This window comes from Pseudoliparis swirei, chromosome 7 (assembly GCF_029220125.1).
Source record: "Pseudoliparis swirei isolate HS2019 ecotype Mariana Trench chromosome 7, NWPU_hadal_v1, whole genome shotgun sequence".
Lineage (NCBI taxonomy): Eukaryota > Metazoa > Chordata > Actinopteri > Perciformes > Liparidae > Pseudoliparis > Pseudoliparis swirei.
The window spans coordinates 7505656-7528392 of NC_079394.1; the positions used below are offsets into that span (position 1 = coordinate 7505656).

The 22737-nt window shown below is 43.2% G+C and overlaps 2 protein-coding genes across 5 annotated transcripts in view; one reads left to right on the forward strand and one right to left on the reverse strand.

Moving 5' to 3' along the window:
- glt1d1 (glycosyltransferase 1 domain containing 1) overlaps positions 1-4513 on the forward strand; it is a 19306-nt gene extending 14793 nt beyond the window's left edge. For 3 of the 4 annotated variants that reach the window (XM_056418640.1, XM_056418637.1, XM_056418639.1), the window contains 4 exons: positions 1169-1212; positions 1968-2088; positions 2544-2642; positions 4045-4513. In XM_056418640.1, the coding sequence (XP_056274615.1) occupies positions 1169-1212; positions 1968-2088; positions 2544-2642; positions 4045-4197 (417 nt within the window). In that variant the 3' untranslated portion in view covers positions 4198-4513. The remainder of the gene's footprint in view (positions 1-1168; positions 1213-1967; positions 2089-2543; positions 2643-4044) is intronic. The other variant, XM_056418638.1, reaches the window with a different exon arrangement.
- LOC130196465 (transmembrane protein 132D) overlaps positions 4376-22737 on the reverse strand; it is a 27421-nt gene continuing 9059 nt past the window's right edge. Inside the window, 8 exon segments of the mRNA XM_056418641.1 lie at positions 4376-7424; positions 7505-7696; positions 8237-8498; positions 8768-8973; positions 11787-11930; positions 13533-13725; positions 17820-17865; positions 17868-17956. Of these exon segments, the coding sequence (XP_056274616.1) occupies positions 6150-7424; positions 7505-7696; positions 8237-8498; positions 8768-8973; positions 11787-11930; positions 13533-13725; positions 17820-17865; positions 17868-17956 (2407 nt within the window). The 3' untranslated portion in view covers positions 4376-6149.

Below are 22737 nucleotides of genomic sequence, written 5' to 3' on the forward strand. Positions count from 1 at the left end.
TTTGCTCCAAAACAACTCGATTAGACTTGGCCAGGGCTTCTACACTGTCTGACTGCCGCTTCTTATCCGCTGTGCTTTGTAGATGAAATTGTTCAGTGGAAGCTCAGATGTGTGATTCATCTCGACACCGCGGATCACAGGGAAAGCGTGTTTGTTTGTTTGAGAAATGAAAAGCCATATCTTATTATTATAACAAACATGTATTTGTATGACCGACAGATTTTGCCTTGATACTTTAAAGTATTTCACTTTCACTTTATTTCAACATAAACACTATTCAATCGATTTAATGAAGAAACCATCATTCTTAATATTACAAATGAAGAATCAGACATGCTTTGCTCGGGCTGTCATGACATACTATAAATCCACAGCTGCTACATTCTAATAAGCACTCTGGCTGCATGGCATCTGTCATTAAGAGGAAAGATCAGGTCAGTTTGTCAGCGATGACACATCTCACTCATCTGTCCCTCCTCTCAAGCACCATGTGCAGCATACTCTAGAGCACTGAATAGAACTAATCTAAAGATTATACAAAAAATGTAATATTAGCTCTTGAAATATTTGCGCGTGCATATCAGTAGCTTAATAAGATCAAATAATGTGGCAAAAATGTAATAACATTTCCAAAAAATGAGTGACCGATTCCCTGGAAGATGACATATTTATACAGTGTCTGCCTTCCCCTTTTGACTGACCACGTCCTTCTGCTCAGTTTCACCAATAAACAGTGTTCAGAATCACTACGGTGCTAACATCAATTGTGTTTGTTATTACAGCCTTTATTGAGACCTGGTTGTACAATGGCTGCTAAATCCCCCATTTCTTCTCAGTTCAGATTCTTTCATTTTAAAGGGCACTTGCTTTATAGCAGATTGTGTGTAGAATTTCCATGAGCTATGAAATGAAAGCCAAACAAGTAGGAGCTTGCTTGGCAGAATCTAAATTGCTCTGCATTTACTTTTCTGTGGGCATGCTAATGCACGCAAATCCCACATTGCAATTAATCCGATTGGCTGCCCACCCATACTGACCCCAATCTCTGAAAATACAGGATTTTACAGAGAATCATTTGCTCTTGATAGAAATTATTCATTGTTTCATTGTTTTTATTCCATCCCTCAGATTTAAACTTGTCTTTGTAATGTTTTTCTCTCTCTATTAGATCGATCCTGTGTTTACCGTTGAAGTGGAAGCTGTTGTTAAAAAGTAAGCTTTCTTTTTTGGAGTTTTCCTTAACAGTTATACATCCCATACAAGGTGACTCGAGATGTGACAATTAAGACTTGCAAACATTTTTTTACAGCATGCTTACCTCGCATTTTTCTTGACATAATGTGAACAGAATGAAAATCTGAGGAGAGCACCAATGACCTCTCTTCATTGTTACCTTCGCATTGAAAATGCGGAAGGTTATGTTTTGATCGCCGTGTATTTATTTATTTATTTATTTGTATGTGTGTTATTCGCATCACAAAAAAAGTTTTAAACCGAATCGCATGAAATTTGGTGGGATGATTGGTTATTATCCGGGAACCATTTGATTCGATTTTGGGATCAATCGGGTCAAAGGTCAAGGTCATGGATAGGTCAAAATCATTTTTTTTACCATAGCACGGTCAATTTCTATCCAATTGGCAACTAATGCCAAAATGTTCATAATTCAATGCCCAATCTTGTGATATGCGAAGGTATGCGCTCTACCGAGTGCCCGTTCTAGTTCTATCTGTGCTCCCCCTCACGAGTCGTAGCTGATCTTTCGGTTTTTCGCCGAGGGCCACAACACCACGACGGTTGTCTTTGCGGCAGGAAGCTGCCTTCTCTGGTTTACCTGGACTCTGTGTGCATGTCACGCACAGTGCATCTGTGTTTCCTTCCCTGGGCCTGTCACTGCTCTTTAGCTTCATTCACGCCTCCGTTGGCCCCGAGTCACACAGAACTGAGCTTTGCCACTGCTTCTGCAGAGCAGCCGGGGTCTTCTTGGCCCAGGAGAGGAGCCAACGGGAGCTTCATGCTGCCATGAGGAGGTGCTTCTCCGTGGTTAACAGCTCCGTCTCAGAGGGCATGTCAGCGGCCATCTTGGAGGTAAACATCTTTAGGGTCCATGGATAACTTCCTGACTTCATTAATTCACCTGCTAAACACAATTGTATCTTTCTATTAGCTCATGCCGTGTTGTGCAGAATATTATGGTAATGTGTCAAAATTAACCAAAGCCCATGGAAAGATTTAAACAAAGTGAATATTTACGGGATATCTTACAATTACCCAAATGAATTGCTTGACTGCCATCTTCCCATTCTTGAGTGAGCAAATCCACTTAATCTCTTTTAAACAGTCGATTAAGACAATCCAGAGTGAGCTTAGAGTCTGATAAGTACTCAACAACCTGCTATATGTATTAGCAGCTCCAGATGGTTCATTCTGTAAGTAAACCAAGGCACCGAGGGGCAGCGTGGCTGAACTTCCAAGGTGCTTAAGTGCTTTTTCCTTTTCTTGGTGATGACGGGGTAAATGAGTTCATGTCTCTGCTCCAACAGGCCATGGATCTCGGGGTCCCCGTGTTGGCCAGGGACATCCCAGGGAATGCTGCCGTAGTGCGCCATGAGGTCACTGGCCTGCTGTACTCGTCTCCTCAGGTATGGGGACCGCAGGCGATAAGCCCCCTTAAGCTGTTGCATTGACTGCCTGATGGACTCCAGAGAGGATATACTGCATACACACTGTAGCCAGCAGCTAGTCCTGTCCCCGTACTGCTAATACTGTGAGTAGAATTGAAGCTCTGTATTCGGGTCCCTTCCTGGCATAGATATCTCTTAAAAAGTCACATAACTTGATGTAGGAAAACTTTACAGGATTTTTTAAAAACTTTGTCCTTTTAAATTCTTATGATTAGTCCAAATCTAAACAGATGAAATGAAACAAAAGTAGCAGATGTTTCCCACGGTGCTGAGACAGAACGAAGATAGCACATTACCGCCTGATCTATCGGGAGGTTTGATGCAAGAGAGAAAAATGTCATAGCTTAAGGCTCGTTGGTGGAGGGCTTGAGCGCGGTGTTGTCATGACACCGTGCTCTTACGTGATGTTGTTGTAAGGGTGGAGATAAGTCCTCTCAAGGGGAGGGGTCACGTGTGCTCCGCTCAGCTGCCAGGAGGAAGCTCTCCCAGATGGTTGCAGCGACCTGGGCCAGAACCGAGAGGCAGTCTGCTCGACTTCCAGCCAACGACTTGTTCTGCAGTGGATCACACTCGAGACTTTTGCTGCATGTTTTAAAATCCCTCCTTATTTTTGATTGACTGTTTCTTGTTCTTCAAGCCTTCAAAGTACTTCCACAAGGAGTCAAAGGAAGAAAAAAACCAACTAGCAAGCTTTAAAGAGAAATATGGCACTTTCTCTCTGGTTCTATAATTTGGACTATAAGTGAAATGATTATAAGCGTTCTGTTCATAAATTGGGCTTTAATCCTGTTGCAGGGGACTTATAGCTCTCATATGGCCATACTGAGGAGAAGTTTCCTACCAGTAGCCTCTACACACATAATCACATCACTTGAAGTAAAGTGGATTGGCCTGCTGACGAGCAGTGGCTAAATCTTTGTGTCTCTTGGTTCTGCTCTTCAGCAAATGTAGGCTGCCATGTTGTAGGAACACTTCAAACCTCTTGGAGGATTATTTCAGTCTTCTGGGCCAACAGATGAACAACTAAGATTCAGGATGTCATGTGGATACATCCCATCTCAGTCAATGCTCAGCGATGACACCATTTCTTAATGATCTCATTTCTATTGCCATCTTCCCCTCCCTGTGTCTCTGGTACAGCTGGTGTGAGAGGAGTGTTGTCATTTGGTTTTTCCCATAAGCAAACAAGAAGTGGCAGCTATTAGAATTGACTGAAAGGGTCCATTGGTAAATCTGATGCCACAAATATATCTATTCTTTGGGAACTTACAGACATTTTTGTAGTATTTACTGATCAGAATTATCTGAGTTGTGTTCCTGTTTCTTTAAATATCTTTTATGAAATGCTTCTCTCTGACAGGAATTTGTGCATCAATCTCAGAGGCTGTTGTCAGAGCATGATCTGAGAGACAGGCTGGTGAGGAATGGGAAGCTGTACGTGGAAGAGCATCACTGCCTGAAACGGGAGAGAGAAACCTACCGGCGGCTGGTGGACAGTCTGCTCTGCGCGTAAGGTCACAGCCGTCAACCCCTCTGCATACTTTCTCAGGAACGGCAACGACGGAGAGCAGGTCATTACTCCAGCTTATGCATAGGTCAAATTATCAGCGCTGTCTTTTTTCCAGTCTTGTAAGAAATCAAGCTACAAAGACATTGTACAGAATAAAGCACTTTGAACCAAAGACCCAGAGTAGTGTTAATATATTTCATGTATTTGAAAGTGATGATGTAATGTTATTTATGGTTAATATATTACGGTGTGAGTATAAAAAGACATTGATTCTCTGTTCACGCATTCTACTTAATAAAAGCGCCATATAGCTCCATCATTGGTTGTTTTTGCGTAGTTGATCTAAAAAAAGTTCTCCTCAAATGTTAAACTTTTACAGTCTGTATGCTACCAAATTACATTACATTACATGTCATTTAGCAGACGCTTTTATCCAAAGCGACTTACAATAAGTGCATTTCAACCTAGAGTACAAACTAAGAACAACAAGAATACAGGAAGTAACATTTCCTCAACATAGTCGAACAACAAAAGTACCATAATAAGAGCTATTTAAGTGCCACTGAAGTGCAAATCTGTGTTTTAATCCAGATATAGTCGGAAAAGGTGTGTTTTCAGTCTCCGGCGGAAGATGTAGAGACTTTCTGCTGTCCTGATGTCAGTGGGGAGCTCGTTCCACCAATCAGGAGCCAGGACAGCAAACAGTCTGGATGTAGAGTGATTAGCTCGAGGTGGAGGAGTCACAAGTCGATTGGCTGTTGCCGAGCGGAGCGAACGTGCCGGGGTGTACGGTGTGACCATATCCCGGATGTAGACGGGGCCCGATCCGTCTAGAGCACGGTACGCCAGAACCAATGCTTTGAAGCGGATGCGGGCAGCCACCGGTAACCAGTGGAGAGATCGAAGGAGCGGAGTGGTGTGGGTGAATTTTGGGAGGCTGAAGACCAGTCGAGCTGCTGCATTCTGGATGAGCTGCAGAGGTCGGATGGCCTTAGCAGGTAGACCAGCCAGGAGGGAGTTGCAGTAGTCGAGGCGTGAAATGACCAGAGCCTGGACCAGAACCTGTGCCGCCTTCTGAGTAAGAAGAGGCCGTATTCTCCTGATGTGCAGCATGTACCTACAGGAACGCGTTGTCGCAGCGATGTTGGCCGTCAGGGAGAGTTGACTGTCTAGTGTCAAGTAGTTTGTTAATAGTTTTTTTTGCACACATTCAAAGGACCTGCAAAAACTACGTTGGTTTAAAGGTCCACAAAGGGTGATTTTATTTTGCTGTTCCAAAGGTAACAGGCTGCTGGGGGGTATGGGCTGTGAAATGTCTGGTGAGTAAAACGTGAATGCAATATGCAATATCTTTGTGGAAACTGTCAAATTGAGCATTGCACAACATATTTATACATATATCATCAATAACTTACAGGCATACTGTTATCAGAGGTCAAATGCCTCCTTGTTGTTGTTTTTTAAGTAGGCAATTTACAGAATTTTTTTTCAATTATAGTGTTTTAATGAAAAATAAAAAAAGGGGTCTTGGATATTGCATAATAGAACATCCATTTTAGTGAGAAGTATGTTAAAACAAAGCCACATTGTTGGTGAAATGTCAGGCTGTGTTCTGTATTATAACTGGTTATTAATTGTTTTTGTTATTTGGGATACTTTTTAAGTGTGTTCGTACTGTGTACACCAGTGAGTGTACAAACTGTAGAGACGTTGATATCCACATGCAGCGTTAACATTAGGTGGCTTTAAACATGTGTAAATAAGACTCCCATCTAACAGGCATCCACACTCCAATATGAACAATAATATACAGTACTTGTAAAAGGCCTTGATAGGTAATGAAATGTAGAGGGGGGATTCCAAAATCATCTATTCTAGACAGTTATTGTTGACAAAGGCATTGAGGTGATCAAAGCCACATCAACTGTACATGTGAGGTCTGATCAGGCTCGGTATTATAACGGGTCCCCAGTCTCTGTCGTGGGCACTTGGGCTTCCTCCTCGCAACTGTCCTGCTTCCCAACCCAGTGGATGCCGTAGCCGTTCTCTCTGGGCGGGAGACGTGGCGAATGCTGGCGCTCCAGCGTGGAGAAGGTGGTGAACTGGACTCTCTTCCTCTTGCTGGTGGGCGAGTGGAGGGACTCGGTGTGCGTCGGTTTGCTCCTGAGGGAGCCCACGCAACTGGGCCTCCTGGGCAGAGAGCGAGTCTCATCAGGCCCGATGACGGTGGTTGCGGTCTGGGAGTCCTGCTGGACAGGACTGCCCGGCACGCTCATCACCAGCTCGGCGTCTGTGCCGAGCCACACCCAGTCGTGCCTGTGCCCTGTGGGCTCCTGGCCGTGAGACGGAGGCTTCTTGTGCCTGAACTTGACAACATATGAGATGCAATTAACCAGAAACACCAAGATGGCCAGGCAAAAGACCCCCAACAGAGCGTACATGCCAATCTCCAAGTCGCTGAGCGGCCTGTTGACCGACGTTTCTTCGCCACCGGTTTCCAGCTCCTCTGTCTCCTGCCCAGATACCTCCACCTTCGTGGGGGAGTTATAGTTCACAAGGTTCCCAGGGGCCTTCACAGTGCTGCTAAAGCTGACGCTGCTCATGTCCTCCCCGATCATATTGTCTGAGCCGGCCGCTTTGCTGGCGTCACTTGGGCCGTTCATCGTGCTGATATTCACCAAGCTGGTAGGGCTGCCGGGGTTTCCGGAGCTGCTGGTCTTCCCCGCTCCTCCGAGGCTTCCGCTGGCGATGAAGGTTTGTTCTGTCGACCTGATCGTGGTGGTGATCTTCTGCATGCCACTCTCCTCTCCGTCTACGGTGGAGCTGCGTGGCGGAGGACCATTGGACTGCTCCCTCTGCTTCCTCTCGCTGCCCACCTCTTCACCATCGTTTCCATAATCACTGCCGTTGTCCTTGGTGCTCAGAGTGTTGCTGTAATTGCCGCCTGGGCGCCGACTGTTGACTTGAAACTTGACCTTGAGGCTGCCGTTGCCCACAGCCACTGTGCTTTTGCGCTTTGTCTTCTGACATGACTCACGGATGGAAATCTCGACTCGTACCAGGACTCCCTGGCCCTCACCCTCTGCGACCACAGTGGGAAGAGGGCCCTGCACTGACACCACCCCCGGGTCCAGAGAGGTCACCGTCACTCTGTAGAAAGCAGGATCATAAATGTCGAGAGGAGTCTGGTTGCCATCGCTGAACTGCACCCAGGCACTGACCAAGGCTTCCTGAAAGAAGAGAAAACAAGAGACATTGTAATTGTGCTTTTGCTCATCGTATAGTCATTTAAATGGAGTCAGACTGTTACCTGTTTGGGGGTCTGTAGAACCTCCTGAGTGCTTGTGGTAGCCAGGATGGCCCTGTTGCTTCCGGTACTCAGCTGTAAAGTCATGGAGAGGCCTGTAACCAGCTGGACCCCCAGATCTGTGATAGTCACTTTATCATCAACGACTTTGATAGTTGTCTTCGCCAAGATTGCGTCAGACAGCGGAGAAAACACCTACATAACAAACATGATCAGACACAGTAGATACATTAGGGTGCCTCAGCCTGTATTTCCTTGTCAGGACAAGTTCAGTTCATGAGTTGTGTCAAAAAACAAAAGAGAACTAGAACGGGCACTCGGTAGAGCGCATACCTTCGCATATCACAAGATTGGGCATTGAATTATGAACATGTTGGCATTAGTTGCATGCCAATTGGATAAAAATTGACCGCGCTATGGTAAAAAGAACATTTTGACCTTTTCATGACCTTGACCTTTGACCCGATCGATCCCAAAATCTAATCAAATGGTCCCCGGATAATAACCAATTATCCCACCAAATTTCATGCGATTCGGTTTAATACTATTTTAGTTATGCGAGTAACACGCATACAAATAAATAAATAAATACACGGCGATCAAAACATAACCTTCCGCATTTTCAATGCGAAGGTAACAAGCCCGTCTAGTCCAGGGTCCAGCCACTTGTTACTATGACACTTGTTACGGGCTGTTGGGACCAAAGTGAAACCAAGAAGTAGTTCAGTGTATTACCTGGATGGTGGTGGTCCCGAGGTCTCGTCCTGACAGCACCCTTCCTGCCTGCAGCCTTGCCACTCCAGGGTCCTCCACCTTCATGAAGTATCGAACCAGTCTTGTGACATCCACCTGCCAATCGGAGCCCAGGAAATAAGCCTTAGGATCCCGAGGATCCGCCTGCTCTGCCACAAAGTGAGTTAGCACCCGCACCAGGGCGTGCTGAAACTGAAGCATGCAGCCCTTTCCCTTCCTGTCCTCTTCACTGTTCCAGCCAGTTCTAGGACATGAGAACAAAAACACACGTGCAACTCACACCTGGCACATAGTAAATGCTTTGACCTTCTATAGTTCAATCACTCAAGCCTGTCTCTTTGCTTGATTAGATCACATTGAGATATTGCAGTACATTATGTAATGGAATCAAATCCCTTGGAAAAGATATGATTTGGATTTGTACGGACTAAAGGACGCTTCTGGAAAATCCCATCTAGAAACAAAATACGGAGAGTTTTTATGATGAACAAGTGGTTTATTTGTGTGTCCCACCTTTTTGAGGCTAGTATGGGTACCCTCCAGCTTTTGATCTGGCTCAGCTCTGTGTCTGACACCTCAATCTGGAGAGGGAGTCGGGGAATCCACACGTTCAGCTCGAGCTGAGCACTCAGGTAGCTATAGGTAAAGGTCACCACCAACTTCACCTTGCCCTTCGTCTCTTTGCCATCCACGAAAACATAGTTGCACCTGTCTGACACCTGGATGGAAAGAAATAACATAAATAAATGAACAATCCATCAGAAAATGAATATCATCAGTGATGAGTCAGGAGAGTTTGTGCAGCGCTTGTGTAAACAGTCAACATTCAACTTCAGACTGAAATATTTAGATAGTTAGTCATCTAATCAATGACAAGAAATAATCAAATATTCTCATAAAAGTCACTATTTTAAGAAATAGGGCATTCTTACAACAACAAATGGCCTTGCAGCAGTGTTGCACTGCATGTGTTACCATCCTAATGTCAGCTCGCTGTAATAAACTGCTGCGATGATCACCGGTCCGACACGTTAGGAGGAAGCAGCATTGCAATTTTATGTTAATCGAAATATCACGTGGCGCAGTACTGAACATCAGTCCGTCACAGCCAAATGCAATCATTACAGCGAGATTTCAAAGGTGACCTTGGCAAGTTTGGGCGACCGCTCAAAGATCCCGTGGACATTTTTATACACGAGCCAGGAGGTTTTCTTTCGTCCTCTCAACATCCACCGATTTAAACAAATTGGATAATTAACGCAGCATTGCAGTTCAGTCACCAGCCCCTGGAAGTGCACAGGGGTGGAAATAAACCAGTGACTTTGACAGATAGCCTGAGGAGGAATACAAATATCAATGATTTGCGTACTTATCAGGGTTCAAGATTCAAGATTCAAGATGTTTTATTTGTCACATACACACACAGGGTGTGCAGTGAAATGAAAGTGGCAACCCAACAGTTCGTGAGGAGATGCCCTGTCACAAGGACATCTCGTGACAGGGCATCTGAGCATCAGTCATCCTGCACCCATGACCAGAGTTTACGCTTCAGAATGACCACATCACTATGTGTCATCCTTGCTGTTAGCGGAGACGCCCTCTTCCCTGTGAATAATCCTTAAATTATATCCAAACAGCAGATTTACAACATTTGCCCCTGAAGCCTCTGAATGGTTGTTTTGGAATATTTCTAATACAAGCATGGAACAACAGACGAGGACTGATTTAGCTCCAGTGAAGTCGTCTTAGAGTTGTTGTTGTTGTTGTTGTTGTTGTTGTTTGGAGTGGAGGCAGTCAACCAGTCATCCACAATTGAAGACATCTTCCACTGAACCTTCATCAGCTACGTTCACATCATACTCTGCAGCATCAGTTCAAAGGGAACGACATTTCAAAGTGTCATCCGCCCACTCATCCTTCTCACAATCTCATTTTGCCTCCAAGAATATCCCTTAATGTTTTTGGTGTCAAACTAGATATTTGTTTAAAATTGGATTTTAACTTCATCATTGTACAGGTTGAAAGACTGGCAGAAATATATTTAAAGAAATACTCAAATGCATGCGTGACTGACTCAGCTGTGACAATAGTTTACTTGTGCGAATAAAATAAGTTGTTACACCGAGTTCAGGCTTAATTGAAATTTCCAAGGCATAAAAAGGTCCCGATTAATCAACTAAGTAGACATCTATGCTCAATATATCCCTGCGTGAACTGTTCCAAGTGTCAATTCTTCAATCGTGATCTGACAAGGAGAATGCTTATACATGCACATTTGAAGTCTCTCCATCATTCGTGCACATTTAGGAAAGCTTTCCATCACGACAAATTAGACTTCTGCTTTTGTTTTGTCGTATAAGCTAAACATTCTCGATAAATCCTTCCCCATCTTTCACTGACATATTTGGTACTCTTCAGTCACACCAGAAGAGAAAAGATATGAGTCAAGCTTTTAGACGAAGAAGATTAGAGGAATATTTCTGACTGAAGCTGCTATACAAATACAACAAATACACTGAGAGCTATACTAGAGAGACGGCGACATTGCAGGGTTGAAAAGAATAATTCGGTCCAGCCTCTGGACATCCTCATGCAGTCCTGCTTTTCTTATAACTGACACCCATCTGCACTCAATCCATATGTGCACGTATTGCCTACACTGTATTGTGAATCGCCTCATGGAGCAACACTCTGAACAGAACACTACATTCATCAGCCGAGACATCTGTTGTTTGCTCAACGTGACCATTAAAAGTGTTAAATAAACATTAGCCGGCTGTAGTCCGCTGCATGTCTTTATTATTTGTCTACAATGCCCTACAGTCTGGGGGGGGGGGGGGGCTGACTTTTCAGTTTTCATCAATAATCAAAGTCGGCTTTTCAGTCGAGCTCAGGTTCACAGGATAAACATGGCAAGTCACCGGATGGGAGCACAGTGGCAGACTGAGGTCATTTGTAGCTCAGTAGTTGTTCTTTGTCAGGAGATTGATGGCCGATGTTGTCGGATCCCAGCTAATAGTTGGTTTTACTGTGTGGAAAAGAGACGGAGAGCCGGGGTGACTTTGGTACAACTTATTTGTCTGCATCTGTCCTGACCATCAAACATTTAACCAACCTGGCCCCGGTGGAGCCTTTTTGTGAACAGCCGCTCTAAATTGCCCGCCTGCCTCTAAACTTCCTTTGGCCAGGGCAGAGAAGGCACAAATGTCTCACATACTTCTATTTATGGCTGCTAAAGTTTTTGCTCTCAGTTCACCATTTACCAGTAGTGCTTAAACATTTGTTACCCTATACTTCTGCAGCGAAAGGGATTAAGGTCGACTACAAAAGGTGTATAAAAAACACACACAAAACCTGCAATTTCACCTCTGAACTTTTTATCCACATAATTCAATCATAATTTCAAAAAAACGCTACAGTATAATCATTGGAATGTGGGAAACCAAAGAAACAACAAATGTGTGTATCAGAAGGTTATTGTTCCCTGAGGTGCATGGCCGGTTGTCGAGGAAAAAAGAGGAGTAACTCCTACCTTGAGTACATCTTCATCATCAGAGCTGCAGTCTGTGTAGTCAGAAACGTCAGTGACCACTCCGTCTTCCTCCACAGCCACTGTCCTCACGGGCATCACCACTTTCTTTCCCGTCAGAATGGCTGTATTCAGGATCTCTGTGTCCTACGAAGACGTCATGGAAATCAGCCTTCAAGCCACGACATATTTCTTCACCCCATTGAATGACAAATAACATGCAATAATCTGGTTCATTTTTATTTTACATTTTAGACATTTGGCTTCCGATTTTCATGGAGTGCAAAAGAAAATGTGGGATCGGACCATTTTTGGGGTTCAAGTAGAGGACGGTAGGAGAGAAGGGGGGCGATGAAGTACGACTCAGCGATCCTGATGAGGTGAGAAGGCGAGTCCCCCTTTGGCCAGGTCACCTCGTGGAAAGCAAAGCTAATCTTCAAATCTTCTGCACAGGTGTATCTCTCAAAACACTGCCATATCCGTTTGAACATGGAAGTGGAATAAAACAATATAAATATCTAAATATCTCCAGCCTGTTGTCCCTGTGTTATTACATAGAGCAGAGCGGAGCCGTCCCCTTAACGCCGGGTTGGTTTTTTGTGTCTTTGTTTCCAGCCACTTGCATGGTAAGTGGGGACGTGTTTTGTAAAAACTTGGTATGAATCATTGTTAGCACTGTAATGTGCGAGTATATTTCTGATTTGTATGCACGCATGGATAACCAAAGCATGGAAATGGAACAGATGGATACGTGTGTTAAATTCGTATGAGAGCAGTGGAGCGCAGCCAGCTCAAGTTCTGTGAATGATCAGTTGAACCTAATTTAAAGAGAAGCTTGGCCACTCAGAACGAAAATGAAGCAGATGGATATGATGTGTCTGTCCACTGTGAAACAGATCTGAAGCCTGTGTCAGGGAGGCTTTCGCCAATATATAGAAGTCTTGAGCAGCGGCACTCGATGGAGTTCACAGAGCTGCGCTACGAGTGATCAGTCAGTGCTAATGTCCCCTCGAGCCAACCATCAAATCTCCTCGTGTTTGGCCCTCTGCCTGAGGTCAGCTTTCTCATCCAAAAGAGAGATGAAGCATGTCAAATTCACGAATCAGGATACTGTAGTGTATCCTCATGAGGTCAGGCACTCGGGCACCAGTCTGATGGAAAGGCAGCAGACTGGACATCCAGCGCCCTGCTGCCCATGTATAGCATAAAGTGAAATACTAATTGTATAAAATATATTTGATGGAATCGATACTAAGAAACAGAACATGGTGGTCTCAGTGTAGCACAGGTTGTTATTGTCATTCCTGCAAACAATGGCATGCTAAGATGTCCCCGACTGCAGGTGGCACGTAACTCAATATTCAGTGGTGTAAACTCTCGTGTAGTGTTGCATATTTAGTGGTGTGGATTGTATCATGGATTAATTATAGAGGTATGATAAAGAGGCCCACTCTTACTATTGCACGCCAGAACCGAGTAGAACAACACAGAAGAGACACATCAGCTAGGTGACAGTCCCTCTAAAGGTCGCTCTCTGCTCGAAATAGAACCCACTTACTAAAAAGTCCACAGCATATCCAGCCTTTTTTGGATGCAAACCAGAATGGATCAGAGCAAAGTGCATTTTAGGATCGTTTCATGCACCAGCGCTCAACAGGATGGTGTTGGCGTTGGGAAGGCCGCTGTCAGTAACGTCGATGTTGGTTTTAACAGTGATGAGGTGCGACACGGAGCTGTCAGCCAACTCACCATTACAAGAGGGGCCAGGCCAACAAAGTCTCTCTGAGTCGTAAAGATCCTTATGGCTCCTTCAGTCTTTACTACATCTTTGGACTCAGATGGAAGTTCCAGCCTCCATATGATCACCTGACTGTCGAGAGGACTGCTCAGCTCCTCCACCGCAAAGTCCATCTGAAGCACCTCCAGCAGACTGCTCTCAGGCCTGAGTGGGAAGCAGGAAGAGTTACAGATATGCAAATATTTAGTTTTCTTAAAGTGGGAATGCAAATCATCGAAACAACACAATGTTGTATCATCATCATCACGTTATCGTCATTTGGTTGGCTAAGTGCCACATTTGTGTTTTGACTGTTAGGGATCTCATTTTCTCAAATTCTTGGCAATGCAAATTAGCAGCAGAAAGAGAGAATCTTTCCATCCCAGCCAGCTACTGATACATGAGTTCACCATTTGGGTTTGCAATTAAGTCGACACACGTTACATTCCTGTTGAGATAGATGTCTGAGGACAAGGAAAGGTGCAGTGATTATGCAGTGGGCCCTGCACCTCAACCTGTGGCTCATCGAGTCTACGTGATGTTATGTGAAAACAGATAACTGAATGGACACGTTATCAGCCAGGATGAGCAGAGACAAACTTTAGCAATCCTCAATCACTTTAAGCCCTAACCGGAGGTATAGAAATGTGATGTGGTGACATATTGACAGCTCAGAATGCACCAATAACACCTCATTCACTGTGTGGTGCAAATAATGTAAATATTTTATATTTAGGAAACTGTTTGGAAACTATTGGAGAAAAAAAATGAAGACTGGATTTTTAGAAATATCCAGCTCAAAATTCAAGCTCGAGATGTGATCCCAGTTCCGACAAGACCCAATCCTCTTTGTTGTTTCGTGGAGGGCTTTGCCTCTGGAGGCATTTTCCCAAGCTAAATCAAAAAGAATAAAGCTGAATTTCCCTTTTCACGTGAACTGAATAAAAGGTGGTCCGAGGACAGCGGCATCCTGCAAACACAACAAAGAATAGGCCTTCGTGACTTCTAATGGCCTCTCAGTGATGCCACAGAGAACACAGTGTCCTATCTACGGATTCAATGTTCTCCTGTGGCCCAAGTTAGCATTCTGAGTTTCATTTCTTGGCACTGTATTGAACTATAGAAAAGATATATTGGTGAACAAAAACCCCAAAAAGCATGCACATACCCACGTCGACATCAGACCTGCTACATCTGTGTGTGTATGTTATACATATCTGCGTCAGGGCTGTGCAGGCAGGCCTGTTTACAGCAGTTTGAGAAACTGCTAATCATACTTTGTTAATCCTCCATTAGGTTCAAAAGTCAACGACAATGTACAAAAAAAGCCGCTCTCTGAATCCACCGAGTACTCCATATGTTTCCCCTTATTAAGGGCAAGACAGAGATTTAGTGTAATTCCATAAATTTACCATATTGCTCCGAGACCTGAGATTAAAAGATAATAATGGAATGCAAGCATCAAAACAAGATATGCTTGCTTCGCATAAGTATGCATAGATCCCCTTAAGTAGGCATTAACACATATATCTATAAGATAAGGGATGCTGCCATGCTATTATACGCCTTCATTCACTCTTGTGAAGCTTGCCGGGGGATAATGCGACAACAACTTGTTTATGGTGGCCACTCTGTCTGTGGAAAGCAGCGCTTTGATATTAAAATCCAAACCAAGCTGCTGTGACAGAGGATAAAAAAGCTTTAATATGCAGATACAGCAAATACTCTTATTATTCACTAAAGCCAAGACAAAAGTCAGAGCAATCCCCAGAGTGGTGTAACAGGGCACACACTGCAGGGGTTAACTTATGTTAGCTTCATGACATTTTAGAGGATTAGCCAAAATGACTGAGTGGAAGAATATGTTAACCCATAAAGAGGTGTTGTGATAAACAATGTCATAATCCACGCCAAATGGGGAAAACCATGGAATGAGGTCAAAGCAATAATGACAACCGCATATAAGGTCAGTGTTCTGCTTCGGTTTAAAGGAAGCTATTGTTGTACGACCTCGAACCAGTCAGTGTCGGACAAAGTTAAGAGTTTAAATCAAGTAAATATTCATCCCCGTGATGGAATGAATTCATCTTGTTGATTATATGGAAGCAAAATTCACTGAGAAATGTGAGCGTGTGTTTTTTTTCATCCTCGGAAAGTTGGCTGCAGACACTTACTCTTTACAAGCTTTGCCAAACATTTAAACACAGATTAGGGCTTGAGTTTTAGGAGCATTTTTTCTAGCTGCTCTAGAGGCACAGACATTTACTGTTTGAGTTAAATCTCAGTGGATCTCTTTTTAGGGACACTGGCAAGCATCAGTGGCAATATAAGAATGAAAGTGCACACCAGCAACATGAATCGTGTTCTCCTGAACGTGCGCTGCATTCAAGATGGCTGAACGGTCAGCAGAACAGTTTTAAGCCCATGATGACTCATCAGTCAAGCTCGCGGCATGGCAACATCGGTCTGTCAGTCCACAACTTGCATCCAGACTGAAATATCTATCTATATCCAGCCATGGTGCCCACGAATCCTCATGACTTTGGTGTTCTCCGTTACTTTTCCTTTAGCCTACTGCCAGCTCGTGATTTTGAGTTTGTGGTTTTGTGTCCCTTCACTTGTCATCTAACACATCAACATTTTATTTTTCCCAACACTTGCAAAGTGTGTGGCATTAACAGCCTCAGCTCTAGGCCTTGTTTTTGCGTTTCACAAAGTTGTGTTAGTTAGCAGATGTCAATAGCACGCTAATCGTACACTGATGTATCATTACCGCCGTGCTCCGAGATAATTGGTGCATCATCCGTGTCCTTGATTGTCCTTGATTAATTATGACAGAGGAGGTTCATACTCAATGACAAGAAGTTTGTTTATTTACTTATTTGACCCAAACATAGATACGGACAGGAAGATTGGTGCAGTTCAATAATATGTGACAAAGGAAAAGCTCTCAGGCAGTGAGTCCGAAGCGAGGCGGGTAGGTCACAGATAGACAGGTATGGGTAGGTAGGTAACAGGTAAACAAAACTCCTCATATCAATGACGATGATCTGACAAAGGAACAATGGAAGTGGACCTGTATAGTCAGTGAGTGGAGGGCCTCGCTTATATGACATCACTCTTAAATTAACTTCGAATTGCACTCAACTCAAAATGTAAGGGCATCTGAGTTAAGCTCCTTTATGGGGAAAGGATGTATCCCTGTGTGTGAGGTTATAGTGCAGTACTTCTTAAAAGCCCAATGAATTGGATTTAGAACAGCCTGCAGATGTATCGTAAATAGTTATAATGCTATGTTTGCAAACGGAATTGCTCCAACAACCTTCCCGGCTTGCTTACTGGAAACTGGGAATGCATTGATGGTGTACAGCTGGTAAATGTTTAGAGATTATTAAAGCTTAAATCAAATTACAGATGAGAAATTGACAATAAAGGGGGGAAAAGCAATATCTGTGTAAAAGGAGCAGCTTTACAGGAGCACCTGCAGCCAACCTGGGCTGAGAGAGAATCAGAGATGATCTCCCGGGATACGGCGCAGCGTGCTTCTGCAGGAAGCATTCACAAGGCCTGCAGGGCGCAGATGGTTTGCTTTTGACTCAACAGGGGCAGAGACAAATACACTACCGTTCAAAAGTTTGGGGTCACTTAGAAATGTCTTTATTTTTCAAAGAAAAGCACTGTTTTTTTTCAAGAGATAATTCATCAAAAAAACACACTATACATTGTTGTTAATGTGGATGATTCTTCTAGGTGGAAACGTCTGGAAATATCAACTATCACTCCCATCTCTCCTGTTCTAATGGTACATTGTTTGTAATTGCTAAGACTAATATAGAATTAGAAAAAAAAACCCTTATTATTATATTACAACACAACTGAAAAAATACAGTATATGATATGCTATATACTGGCTTCCTTTGAGCTTGAAGTTTGAAGAACAAAATTAATACTATAAAATATTATTTATCTTGTTATTGTTGTGTTTGTCTTATTCTTTTATTTTATTTTTTCTTTTTTTTCATTTGATAAATAAAAAGTGAGTTTTCATGAAAGATGGAAATTGTCTGAATAACTTTTTTTTTAACGGTATATATATTCTTTAACAGGACATACTTTACATTAGTGTCACTTTCATCAGACAACCAGCAGTACTTGAACGATTCCTTTTGAAGTGTTATTTGTCCATTCAAACCACAGCGATGTAATTGCATTCTGTACACTGGCACACAGAGACAGTAATGGGAAGAGAACAGACTTGCCTTTTCCCAGCAATGGGAGCTTTCTTCTGACAAATAACAGCGATGCTCCATCTGCCGCCATATCCAGAGTGATGTCCCACAGTAAAGAGTTACTGGGTGTCGCTGTTCGAAAGGTTACACCTTTCTGTACTGTCGCCCTGTGGAAGTCAAAAACGAAAAGGTCAAGAATGTGGTAAATGTGAAATGTCCCATATTAACAACCAATGAGATTCTGGGCTATATTTTCTCAAGTGTAGGTGAATGTGAACAAATAAGATAAAAAAAGTCCTCTGCTGCAGCAATACCTATAGTCAATATGGTGAACTATTCTCACTTAGAATTGCTTATATGAATCTCAACGCTCTGGTAAGACTCCACAAATACTCAACAGTTCAGGCAAGTTGTCTCAAATGTTTCAGAACAAAAACGTTGTGTCATTCTTTGGTTTTCATCTGCATGCAAAGCCGTGTGGTTTATCTAGTCTGAACCTTGGAGATAAACACAAAGTGTTGAGCGCATCATGAAACTCTGAGGAGGTGTAATCTCTAATGGGAACAGCAGCAATCTGAGCACTTTTTTGACTTTGAAAAGAAGAGGAGACATTGGTCCCTGGTCCGCACAGTGAGACGAATAACACACAATTACTCCGAAATGAAATATATAGGATGAGCTCTTAATGGATTTGCAGTAGTTTTTGTGTGCACATTTGCATGTGCCTGTATGTGTGCAGCCTTGTTCATGCTAGTATACGTTCATCCAGCATGTCATTTCGAAGGAAAGTCTCAAGTGGCCACTGATGTCAGCATGGAAGTTGCTGCTGTAACAGGAGTGATACACAGAAAGGCCTCCTTTTTTTTTTTTTTTTAACTTTATCTCTTTGACAAAGAATGGATTTGGCTCATCTTGTGGCATTTGTAAAGTTAAAACGGACAAACAGCTCACAGGTCAAAGGTCACAATTATAAAGGGATGACCAAGAATTGTCTTTTTCAATAGTGGTTTTAATCTTGTGCCATTGCAACCCCTGTGACAGCTAGTTTAAATTCCAGCTGCACACAACAGCAGTTGATTTATCTGATTAACTCAACCAGGAGCAGGAGGCTAGAAGGTGGAATCATCTGGTGCCGGGAAATAAAGTCCTGAACACAGCTGAGTGCCTCCGTCCGTACGGGCGTTACAGCATTGTTATCTAAATGATAACTCCAGTGTAGTTTGGATGCTCAGTGGAAACGTGGCAAAACATATGCATTTTAAAATGGAAACGTTGTAGTATGGACATGTAATAGCCATATTATTACCATAAAGTAGGTAGTTGTCTCGAAGCCTCTAAAACTCTCCCGTTTCTCCTGAAACGTACTGAACTTCCAAAATAAAAATTCCAACTCTGGCTTGGAGCATTTCTCATCAAAGAAAAAGGAGCCATATATTCTCTGGTAAAGTGAATACAACTCGCTCCTCTGTGTGGCCTGCTGTGTATTAGAGGGAATGTCGAAGGGAAAGGGGTGGCCAGTCCGTTGTCATCAGTCTAAAGGTTCCCGCGAGGCAGCAGAGCCAACAACACCGGGGCTAAATGTGCAAAGAGACTGTCCGGTGAGGAAAGATGAAAGATGAGGTAATAATTCAAGGATTCAAGGATTCAAGGTTTTTATTTGCCTTTTGTGCACAGACCAACAGTCCAGACACATTGGAATTATTGTGCAGGGTTCTCTCTAATAACAAGAGGAAAGTGGTTGCACCCTGTTATCCATGGACATGACAGAAGAAAAGCAATGACACATGTTCATTATTTTAATTTCTACTTGACTTTTAAGTTATACGCCACACATGAAGTCTCAGATGAAACATTCAGTGCACGATTTTGACTGTTATAATTTTTTCGCTCCCACTTCGGGAACCACTGATCTCCAGTCATGATGGCATGAAGCACAGCAGCTTTAAGCTTAAGTTGAACATCAGCATGCTAAACTGATCAAAATGACAATGCTAACATTGCAACTGGAATAATATTGTCTGATGTAAACCATCCCAGTTTATCATGTTAAAATTTGCTAATTAGCACTTCACACAAATGTCATTGGTTTTGCATACACCAAAAAGATTGCATTATTATTGGGTTATCATTGGATTATTATTTGGTTATTCTAGATCCTCCTGAGGGGGACATGTACATACAATTGGATCAAATCCAATCAGTTGTTTCAGCAAAAAACCACAAATGTGAATATCATGGTGAAGCAAGAGGAATTACGCCACTAATGTTGACTGTAGAGAATTGTAATAATCTGGGCATAATCAATGAGGTAAGCAGGATGACATCGCTGTTAATCAAGTAATGAATTATGAATAACATGTTCTGCTGTAATGAAACCCCTCTTTGTTTTGAGTTGCGTGGAGCAGAGTTTAACTCATAAAAAGTGGCAGTAACATATAGACTTATCTCAAGCTTTTTTTTTCTTCTCTCAGCCCACTTTGTGGAAAAAAAAGGGAAAAAAAGAAAATCCCCAGTGATTGTAAGAGGTGTTTTTCTTCTGAGTGGTTGGTAGAGGGGGCCGGTGTCCATGGCTTTGGTTCGAAGGCCCTGAGGAGGTAGCTGGCAGGGGGAGGCACCAGGGCAGAGAAGATGGATAGCTTTGGAGACTGAAGCTGACAGCGTGTGAGAAAAGCAGCTCGCAGGTACTGCACCTGCCATCCATCTCACTTCTGACCAGGCAAGGCATGAGGGGCACTATTCTTTCACCTTTTACGTACTCTTCATTCACTTACTCTTTATTCACTCACTTGCATGTACACATGCAACTTAACACGCAAACTGTTCACAGGGCCATGGCTAACAAAAAGAAAGTAAACACTGATACAATACAAAAAAGTTGGGTTTTTTAACTAGTGTGAGCTACACAGCCTGGCCCATTAAGCTTCATCCCCTGCTATCGAGATGCTACAGTACATAGGGTTTTTAATTGCTTCACCGATATAATTTGTGTCACCATCTTTGGCTTTGTGAATGCATCACTGCGGGGCTGCGGTACTACCGGTGAAACAGATGCAATCTCTAATTATGCAGGCAAATGTACACTGTTTAGCCAGTCTGATCACCAGCCGCCGGCGACGTGTTTATCGGACTTATGGAGCAGTTTAGAGAACCGGGGAGGCGTTCATGCCAACACGCCAGCCAGATGGCGTGCACCACGGCACTAAAAATAGATTGTGAAAGTCCTATTTGTCACACAGATGAATGATTAGGCTCCAGAGTTGAAGAGCTCACTGACACAGTGTCCTGTTTATTGTTTATTTATTGCTACACTGCTGTCTAAATAAAACCCACAGAACAAGACAAACTATTGTGCTTCATCCAGAAGAAAACCAAAAGAACAATTGTCGGCACATATTTCTCACCTGTCAACTTCCTAAGCAAACACAAGAGGGATCCCCTAATTACCAAACGCATGGGTGACAATCAATCAATGACCTTTATCAAACCCTCACAGAGAATGACAGGAACAGACGGGTGTGGCTTCTCTATTTCTCATTCGACCTCAAATTTGTATGTACCTTGACTCCAGCTATCGGCATCAATAACAGGTTCATCATGTTGATGAGAGGATATGAAGCAAAGCTTAATGGGACATTCAGACAGTGAGAACACAGACAGCTGTTGAGGACCTGCACAGGGCTTGTTAATGTGCTGATAAGCTGGGCGAGGGAACTGAAAATAAGCGTTCCACAGTCAGACATTGAGTGTATTTATCCATGTTAATTGGATACAAAGAAATATATAACTTATTTCAGAGTTAAGTCACTACTACAAAGACACAGCCCATCACACACGATTAGTTACTACAAAGCTTCCTAACAAGATGCCAATCTTCCAGCCAAGTGACAGCTGAGAGGAGAGGAGAGCAGAGGAGAGGAGAGGAGAGCAGAGCAGAGGAGAGGAGAGGAGAGGAGAGGAGAGGAGAGCAGAGGAGAGCAGAGGAGAGAGAGGAGAGCAGAGGAGAGGAGGAGAAAGAGGAGGAGAGGAGAGGAGGAGAGAGCAGAGGAGAGGAGAGGAGAGCAGAGGAGAGCAGAGGAGAGCAGAGGAGAGGAGAGGAGAGCAGAGGAGAGCAGAGGAGAGCAGAGGAAAGGAGAGGAGAGGAGAGGAGAGAAGAGCATTGTGGGTTTGATAATATTGATGGCAGACTGCTTCAGTTATCAGCTAAATCAATTGCTAAGCTATGGATTTCAGTGCAGCCTTTGACATCATAGATCATGAGCTACTACTCATGAAACTATCGGCGAATGGATTCAAAGATTCCGCCATTGATTTATTTAAGGGCTATTTAGTGAACAGGCAACAATGTGTTGTGTTCAATGGCTCCCTTTCAAATATTGAGACACTTCAGTGTGGAGTTCCTCAGGGAAGCTGAAGTTGAATGTCTTAAAAAACTAAATGCGTGGTAATGGGTTCTAAATATGCTTTCAGGACAGATAAGAAATTACGCCTCTCTTTAAAGGGTGCTACTATGGAACAGATTAAAGAAGTCAAACTGTTGGGTGTCACTATTGACGAAACACTGTCATGGTCCACTCAGATTAATAATACAGTGGTGAGAATGATTAATGGTATCTATGCAATAAGAAGGAGTGCTCATCTGCTAACTAATACAACAATTAGACCTCATACAAACTCTAGTTCTGTCAAATCTGGACTACTGTCCTGTTATCCGGTCTAGTGCATCAAAGCAAGAACTCAGTAAACTTCAGCTTGCTCAGAACAGAGCGGCAAGACGAGCACTTCACTGCTCTGTTAGGAGTAGTGTGGATGCTCTGCATGCCAAGCTTTCATGGAGGGTGGATGAAAGACTGGCATGTAGCCTTATTCTGTTTTTAAATAATGTGTATTCCTCACAGAAACCTGTCAGTTTTTCTTTACAGCTATCAAATGAGAGACATGGTTATAATAC